The sequence below is a fragment of the Calidris pugnax genome, unplaced genomic scaffold (genome assembly GCF_001431845.1).
Source record: "Calidris pugnax isolate Ruff unplaced genomic scaffold, ASM143184v1 scaffold774, whole genome shotgun sequence".
Taxonomy (NCBI): Eukaryota; Metazoa; Chordata; class Aves; order Charadriiformes; family Scolopacidae; genus Calidris; species Calidris pugnax.
The window spans coordinates 8,276-17,750 of NW_015091441.1; the positions used below are offsets into that span (position 1 = coordinate 8,276).

Here is a 9,475-nt window from a genome sequence, read left to right on the forward strand (position 1 = left end):
TCATCGACGGCGCGTAGTTTGTGTAACTACCACCGTTGCTAATTTCTGCGACGAACTCCAGCCCCTTCCCAGGGGCCTGTCGCACCCAGAACATGGTGACGCTGCTGAAGGTGAAGCCGGAGCCCTTGCAGCGGAGGGTGAGGGACCCCCCGGGTGTCACGGTGCCCCCCCCGGACTCCGTCAGCTCCACGGCCGCCCGCAGCCCTGGGGAGGGAGAGAGGAAGGAGACAATTGAGTCACCCCCAAGGTCCCGGGGGTTGTAGCACGTCTGAACCCTGTCCCCAAGCACAAAACCCTTTATCGACCCCAAATCCTTGCCTTTTGGCCCAAATTTCTCCCTTGCACCTCCTCTGCCAGGGCTCTGGTGTCACCCCCAGGAGCCCCAGCATCAAGTCGGGGCAACAGAAACCCGGGATCTTCCCAAAATCCTCCCTCCAAGTCTCCGCACCCCCTTCCTGAGCCACGACCTCCCTGTCCCGCGTCCCAAAATCCCAACATCTCCCTCAAAAATCCTGCCCGGAGCATCGAAATCCCAGCGTCGTCCCCAAAAAATCTTCATTCTGAGCATCAGTGTTGACATCCTGCCTCCCAAAATCCCAGCATATTCAACCAGAATCACACCATCTTGCCCCAAATCTTCGCCCCAGGCACCACCATCCCAGAATGATCCCCAAATCCCACCATCTTTGACAAAACTCCCTGTTTTCACAAAATCCTTACCCCAAGCATCAGCATCCCTGCCCCCTCAAACCCAAGATTTTTATGAAAAATCCCATTATTTTCCCTAAATCTTTGCCCCGAGCATCAGCATCACTATTTTGCTCCCCAAAATCCCAAGTTTTTTTCACCAAAATCCCAGCATCTTCCCCAAAACCCACTATTTTCACGAAATCCTTAACCCGAGCATCAGCATCCCCACCTCCTAAAATCCCAGGATTTTCCCCCAAAATCTCATTATTTTCCCTAAATCTTTGTCCCAAGCATCAGCATCAATATTCTGCCCCCCCAAAATCCCAGTTATTTTCACCAAAATCCCCGCATCTTCTCCAAAAACCACTATTTTCACAAAATCCTTAACTCGAGCATCAGCATCCCCACCCCCTAAAATCCCAGGATTTTCCCCCAAAATCTCATTATTTTCCCTAAATCTTTGTCCCAAGCATCAGCATCAATATTCTGCCCCCCCAAAATCCCAGTTATTTTCACCAAAATCCCCGCATCTTCTCCAAAAACCACTATTTTCACAAAATCCTTAACTCGAGCATCAGCATCCCCACCCCCTAAAATCCCAGGATTTTTCCCCAAAATCTCATTATTCTCCCTAAATCTTTGTCCCAAGCATCAGCATCAATATTCTGCCCCCCCAAAATCCCAGGTTTTTCACCAAAATCCCAGCATTTCCCCAAAACCCAGTATTTTCATAAAATCCTTACCCTGGGTATCGGCATCACCCCACCCCAAAATCCCAGGATTTCCCCCCAAAATCCCTTTTTTTTCCCCAAATCCTTGCCCTGAGCATCACAATCACTGCATTGCACCCCCCAAATCCCCATTTTTTTCACAAAATCCCAGCATCTTCTCCAAAAACCACTAATTTCACAAAATCCTTAACCCAAGCATCAGTATCCCTCCCCCAAAACCCCACGCTTTTTCCCAAAACCCCATTATTTTTCCCCAAATCCTCCAGACCGAAGGGCAGATGGGGGGGGGAGGGGGAGAACAGGGAACAACCGAAACGCTCATTTCCGCCCTTTTTACCCCAAAACAATAGCGATGACGTCAGCGCTGAGGCAGCTGCAGGGACCGCAAGTAAATCCCCGAGATAAAGAGATGATCAAGGGAGAGCAATTAAATAATTAAGCCCCAAGGAGCTGGCAATTAAGTAATTAAAGCCCGAAGAATTAACGAGGGCCCGGGAAGAGCCTGTAATTAATTAATTTGCTTTGAAAAAAACACAGATATAAGGGGGTTCTGCAGTGATTGCAACTCAATTAATTAGGGTATATAATTAATCAGGGCTCTGCAGAAGTTTTAATTAAAGAAAACAGGGCAAAGAAATGATCAGGGCTGTGCAGTGATTGCAATTAAGTTAATTAGAGTAAATAAATCATCAGGGCTCTGCAGAGATTGGGATTAAATTAATCAGGATTTGTAATTAATCAGGGCTCTGCAGAGATTGCAATTAAAGAAATCAGGGTCAATTAGTGATCAGGGCTCTGCAGAGATTGCAATTAAAGAAATCAGGGTCAATTAGTGATCAGGGCTCTGCAGAGATTGCAATTAAAGAAATCAGGGTCAATTAGTGATCAGGGCACTGTAGAGATCGCAATTAATTAATTACAGTGTAAATAAATGATCAGGGCTCTGGAGAGATTGGAATTTAATTAATCAATCAGGGTTTATAATTAATCAGGGCTCTGCAGAAATTGCAATTAAAGAAATCAGGGTCAATTAGTGATCAAGGCACTGCAGAGATTGCTATAAAATTAATGAGGAGAAATAATTGATCGGGGCGCTGCTGAGATTTAATTGCAATTAAACAGGGTAAATAAATGATAAGGGTACTCCAGAGATTGCAATTAAATTAATCAGGGCTCTGCAGAGATTTTAATTTAAAAAATCAAATAAATGTTCTGGGTTCTGCAGTACTTGCAATTAAGTTAATTAGAGAAAATAAACCATCAGGGCTCTGCAGAGATTGCAATTAAGTTAATTACAGTGTAAATAACTGATCAGGGCTCTGCAGAGATTGCAATTAAATTAATTAGAGTATATAATTAGTCAGGGCTTTGCAGGGATCTTAATTAAAGAAATCAGGGCAAATAAATGATCAGGGCTCTGCTGGGATTTAATTGCAATTAATCAGGGTAAATAAATGATAAGGGTACTCCAGAGATTGCAAGGCACTGCAGAGATTGCTATAAAATTAATGAGGAGAAATAATTGATCGGGGCGCTGCTGAGATTTAATTGCAATTAAACAGGGTAAATAAATGATAAGGGTACTCCAGAGATTGCAATTAAATTAATCAGGGCTCTGCAGAGATTTTAATTAAAAAAATCAAATAAATGTTCTGGGTTCTGCAGTACTTGCAATTAAGTTAATTAGAGAAAATAAACCATCAGGGCTCTGCAGAGATTTTAATTAAAAAAATCAAATAAATGTTCTGGGTTCTGCAGTACTTGCAATTAAGTTAATTAGAGAAAATAAACCATCAGGGCTCTGCAGAGATTGCAATTAATTAATTACAGTGTAAATAAATTATCAGGGCACTAGAGAGATTGCAATTAAATTAATTAGAGTATATAACTAGTCAGGGATCTTAATTAAAGAAATCAGGGCAAATAAATGATCAGGGCTCTGCAATGATTGCAATTAAATTACTTAGGGGAAATAAATGATCAGGGCTCTGGAGAGATTGGAATTTAATTAATCAGAGTTTGTAATTAATCAGGGCTCTGCAGAGATTGCAATTAAAGAAATCAGGGCAAATAAATGATCAGGGCTCTGCAATGATTGCAATTAAATTAATTAGGGGAAATAAATGTTCAGGACTCTGGAGAGATTGGAATTTAATTAATCAGAGTTTGTAATTAATCAGGGCTCTGCAGAGATTGCAATTAAAGAAATCAGGGTCAATTAGTGATCAGGGTCCTACAGAGCTTGCAATTAAGTTAATCAGGGCATATAATTAATCAGGGGTCTGCAAAGATTTTAATTAAAGAAATCAGTGTAAAAAAATCTATATGAGTTCTACAGGGATTGGAATTAAATTAATCAGGGTATATAATTAATCAGGGCTTGGCAGAGATTTTAATTAAAGAAATCAGTGCAATTAAATGATAAGGGCTCTGCAGAGGTTGCAATTAAATTAATCAAGGTAAATCAGTGATCAGGGCACTGCAGAGATTGCAATTAATTAATTCAGTGTAAAAAAATAATCAGGGCACTGTAGAGATTGTAATTAAATTAATTAGGTTAAATAAGTCATCAGAGTGCTACAGGGATTTAATGGCAATTAATCAGGCTAAATAAATGATAAAGGTTCTCCAGAGATTGGGTTTAAATTAATCAGGGTTTATAATTAATCAGGGCTCTGCAGAGATTTTAATTAAAGAAATCAGTGCAAATAAATGATTAGGACACTGCAGAGATTGCAATTAATTAATTCAGTGTAAATAAATTATCAGGGCACTGCAGGGATTGCAATTAAATTGATTAGAGTTTATAATTAATCAGGGCTCTGCAGAGATCTTAATTAAAGAAATCAGGGCATATAAATGATCAGGGCTCTGCAGAGATTGCAATTAATTAATTCAGTGTAACGAAGATATAAGGGCTCACGGGAGTGATTGCAATTAAATTAATCAGTTTAAAGATGATAAAAACTGCAATTAATTAATTCAAAGCACAGAATTGATGAGGGCAGAGATTACAATTAAATAATTCGGTGAAGATAAGTGATCAGGGCCCTGAACTGACTGTAATTAATTAATTAAGATCAGGGCCCCGCAGCCACTGCAATTAAATAATTCCGAGACATAATCAGGGCACTGTAGAGGTTGTAATTAAATTTATTAGGTTAAATGAATCATCAGAGTACTACGGGGATATAATGACAATTAATCAGGCTAAATAAATGATAAGGGTTCTCCAGAGATTGGGATTAAATTAATCAGGGTTTATAATTAATCAGGGCTCTGCAGAGATTTTAATTAAAGAAATCAGTGCAAATAAATGATCAGGATACTGCAGAGATTGCACTTAATTAATTCAGTGTAAATAAATTATCAGGGCACTAGAGAGATTGCAATTAAATTAATTAGAGTATATAACCAGTCAGGGCTCTGCAGGGATCTTAATTAAAGAAATCAGGGCAAATAAATGATCAGGGCTCTGCAATGATTGCAATTAAATTAATTAGGGGAAATAAATGTTCAGGACTCTGGAGAGATTGGAATTTAATTAATCAGAGTTTGTAATTAATCAGGGCTCTGCAGAGATTGCAATTAAAGAAATCAGGGTCAATTAGTGATCAGGGTCCTACAGAGCTTGCAATTAAGTTAATCAGGGCATATAATTAATCAGGGGTCTGCAAAGATTTTAATTAAAGAAATCAGTGTAAAAAAATCTATATGAGTTCTACAGGGATTGGAATTAAATTAATCAGGGTATATAATTAATCAGGGCTTGGCAGAGATTTTAATTAAAGAAATCAGTGCAATTAAATGATAAGGGCTCTGCAGAGGTTGCAATTAAATTAATCAAGGTAAATCAGTGATCAGGGCACTGCAGAGATTGCAATTAATTAATTCAGTGTAAAAAAATAATCAGGGCACTGTAGAGATTGTAATTAAATTAATTAGGTTAAATAAGTCATCAGAGTGCTACAGGGATTTAATGGCAATTAATCAGGCTAAATAAATGATAAAGGTTCTCCAGAGATTGGGTTTAAATTAATCAGGGTTTATAATTAATCAGGGCTCTGCAGAGATTTTAATTAAAGAAATCAGTGCAAATAAATGATTAGGACACTGCAGAGATTGCAATTAATTAATTCAGTGTAAATAAATTATCAGGGCACTGCAGGGATTGCAATTAAATTGATTAGAGTTTATAATTAATCAGGGCTCTGCAGAGATCTTAATTAAAGAAATCAGGGCATATAAATGATCAGGGCTCTGCAATTAAATCCTTGCAGTGCCCTGATGACTTATTTGCCCTAATTAATTTCATTGCAATCTCTGCAGAGCCCTGATCATTTATATGCCCTGATTTCTTTAATTATAATCAGGGCAAATAAATGATCAGGGCTCTGCAGAGATTGCAATTAATTAATTCAGTGTAACGAAGATATAAGGGCTCACTGGAGTGATTGCAATTAAATTAATCAGTATAAAGATGATAAAAACTGCAATTAATTAATTCAAAGCACAGAATTGATGAGGGCAGAGATTACAATTAAATAATTCGGTGAAGATAAGTGATCAGGGCCCTGAACTGACTGTAATTAATTAATTAAGATCAGGGCCCCGCAGCCACTGCAATTAAATAATTCTGAGACCTTGTAATTAAACAACCCCGTGTTCATGTTTGATTAATTCCCCGGAGATGCTGCAATTAAAAAAATAATAAAAAATCAGGGCACATCAGCCATAAAGTCCCTCGAGACCCTTTAACTAATTAATTCTCTGCGCAGCTGCAATTAATTCCCTGGAGGTACTGCAATTAAATAACTCATCGTGCACCTGTGATTAATTCCCTAGAGAAAGGGGAATTAATTAATTTGGCGCACACCTGCGATTGATTCCCTAGAGAAAGGGCAATTAATTAATTGGGCATACACCCGCTATCAGCTCCCTGCAGTAAAGGTAATTAAATTAATTAATTTGACATACACATGCATTTAATTCACTGGGGAAAGGGTAATTGATGAATTGGGTGTCCACCTGCAATTAATTCCCTGGGGAAAGGGTAATTAATAAATTGGGTGTCTGCCCAATTAATTAATTCCCTGGGGACTTTGTGATTAATTAGCTCAGCGTGTACCCGCCGTTAGTTCCCTGGGGTGAAGGCAATTAATTAATTTGACAACACACCCGCCGTTAATTCCCTGGAGGCAGGGTCATTAATTAATTTCGTTGGCCACCTGTGATGAACCCCCCTGAGATCCCACCACGATTGAACAATTGGGCCAAAACAAGCGATGGCAATTAAGGAACTGGCTTTGATGAGCAGAGATTTGCAATTAAAACACCCCAATGGGGGAAGGGGGTAGACGGTGGGGGGAGGGGAGGAAGATGATTTGCATGGGAGGGGTCCGCCCCCCACCCCGGGGCCTTTAAAGACCCTCAGGTCCCACCATGGAGGCACCATCCCCGGCGTCCTCCTCCTCCCCTTCAAACCCTTCCTCTTCTCTTCCCCACCATGGGCGCCCACTTGGCCACCACCTTCCTCCTCCTCCTCCTGGCCGCCCTCCCAGGTAGGACCCTCATCTTCCTCCCTCCCCGCCCGCGGAGATGGAGGACGAGCCATGGGGGGACCTTGGGGGTGACTCAATTGTCTCCTTCCTCTCTCCCTCCCCAGGGCTGCGGGCGGCCGTGGAGCTGACGGAGTCCGGAGGGGGCACCGTGACACCCGGGGGGTCCCTCACCCTCCGCTGCAAGGCCTCCGGCTTCACCTTCAGCAGCTTCACCATGGAATGGGTGCGACAGGCGCCTGGGAAGGGCCTGGAGTGGGTCGCGGGTATTAGCAGCGATGGTAGATACACCTCCTACGCGCCGTCGGTGAAGGGTCGCTTCACCATCTCCAGGGACAACTCCCAGAGCACGGTCACGCTGCAGATGAACAGCCTCAAGGAGGACGACACGGCCACCTACTACTGCGCCAAAGCTGCTCACGGTGGCCCAGGCCCCGCTCCCGCCTGGCCAAAAACCAGTGAAGGTTGAGGGCGGTCACGGTTGATGGTTGTCTCTCTATCCCCGGCCAACTTCACCGCGCTTGAGTGGGTGCAGATGGTGCCTCAGGGCTTCGCTTGGAGGGCCGTGCTCCGTGGGTGGCAGCCGAGAGCCGTGCGAGGAGCCCAGAACCTTGGCAAGAGCCTTTGAAGGAGTGCAGACCCCTTGTGTGGTGGCCAAGAGCCTTTGAAGGACCTCAAACCCTTCATAAGACCCATTGTGTGGTGACCCAAGACTCTTCGAAGGACCTCAAACCCTTCATAAGACCCATTGTGTGTTGGCCAAGACTCTTTGGAGAAGCCCAGACCCCTTTGTGTGTTGGCCAAGACTCTTTGGAGAAGCCCAGACCCGTTGTGTGTTGGCCAAGACTCTTTGGAGGAGCCCAGACCCTGTTTCACGGTGGCCAAAAGCCTCTGAAGGGACTCAGAACCCATTGTGTGTTGGCCAAGAGCCTTTGGAGGACCTCAAACCCTTCATAAGACCCATTGTGTGGTGGCCCAAGACTCTTTGAAGAAGCTCAGACCCCTTTGTGTGGTGGCCAAGACTCTTTGGAGGAGCCCAGCCCCCTTTGTGTGGTGGCCAAGACTCTTTGGAGGAGCCCAGCCCCCTTTGTGTGGTGGCCAAGACTCTTTGGAGGAGCCCAGCCCCCTTTGTGTGGTGGCCAAGACTCTTTGGAGGAGCCCAGCCCCCTTTGTGTGGTGGCCAAGACTCTTTGGAGGAGCCCAGCCCCCTTTGTGTGGTGGCCAAGACTCTTTGGAGGAGCCCAGCCCCCTTTGTGTGGTGGCCAAGACTCTTTGGAGGAGCCCAGCCCCCTTTGTGTGGTGGCCAAGACTCTTTGGAGGAGCCCAGCCCCCTTTGTGTGGTGGCCAAGACTCTTTGGAGGAGCCCAGCCCCCTTTGTGTGGTGGCCAAGACTCTTTGGAGGAGCCCAGCCCCCTTTGTGTGGTGGCCAAGACTCTTTGGAGGAGCCCAGCCCCCTTTGTGTGGTGGCCAAGACTCTTTGGAGGAGCCCAGCCCCCTTTGTGTGGTGGCCAAGACTCTTTGGAGGAGCCCAGCCCCCTTTGTGTGGTGGCCAAGACTCTTTGGAGGAGCCCAGCCCCCTTTGTGTGGTGGCCAAGACTCTTTGGAGGAGCCCAGCCCCCTTTGTGTGGTGGCCAAGACTCTTTGGAGGAGCCCAGCCCCCTTTGTGTGGTGGCCAAGAGCCTTTGAAGGACCTCAAACCCTTCATAAGACCCATCGTGTGGTGGCCCAAGACTCTTTGAAGAAGCCCAGACCCCTTTGTGTGTTGGCCCAAGACTCTTTGGAGAAGCCCAAAACCCTTGTGTGTTGGCCAAGAGCCTTTGAAGGAGCCCAGATCCATTGTGTGGTGGCCAAGAGCCTTTGAAGGAGCCCAGACCCTTCATAAGACCCATTGTGTGGTGGCCCAAGACTCTTTGGAGGAGCTCAAACTCCTTGCATGGTGGCCAAGAGCCTTTGAATGACCTCAAACCCTTCATAAGACCCATTGTGTGGTGGCCCAAGACACTTTGGAGGAGCCCAGACCCTGTTTCATGGTGGCCAAGAGCCTTTGAAGGGGCTCAGAACCCATTGTGTGGTGGCCAAGAGCCTTTGAAGGAGCACAGAACCCTTGCATGGTGGCCCAAGGGCCTTTGAATGACCCCAAACCCTTTGTAAGACCCATTGTGTGGTGGCCCAGGACTCTTTAGAGGCAGTTAGACCCCTTTGTGTGGTGGCCAAGAGCCTTTGAAGGACCTCAAACCCTTCATAAGACCCATCGTGTGGTGGCCCAAGACTCTTTGAAGAAGCCCAGACCCCTTTGTGTGTTGGCCCAAGACTCTTTGGAGAAGCCCAAAACCCTTGTGTGTTGGCCAAGAGCCTTTGAAGGAGCCCAGATCCATTGTGTGGTGGCCAAGAGCCTTTGAAGGAGCCCAGACCCTTCATAAGACCCATTGTGTGGTGGCCCAAGACTCTTTGGAGGAGCCCAGACCCTGTTTCATGGTGGCCAAGAGCCTTTGAAGG

The 9,475-nt window shown here is 44.7% G+C and overlaps 2 gene segments (V, D, J or C); one reads left to right on the forward strand and one right to left on the reverse strand.

The window, feature by feature from the left end:
• Positions 1 to 1,448, reverse strand: part of LOC106899676 — a 4,447-nt gene extending 2,999 nt beyond the window's left edge. Inside the window, 2 exon segments of the V gene segment in view lie at positions 9 to 268; positions 1,434 to 1,448. Coding sequence covers positions 9 to 268; positions 1,434 to 1,448 — 275 coding nt within the window.
• Positions 1,449 to 6,914: 5,466 nt separating this feature from the next.
• LOC106899672 lies at positions 6,915 to 7,463 on the forward strand. The segment is given in 2 exon segments: positions 6,915 to 6,982; positions 7,087 to 7,463. Coding segments are annotated over 2 exon segments (417 nt in total).
• The last annotated feature ends 2,012 nt before the right edge of the window (positions 7,464 to 9,475 follow it).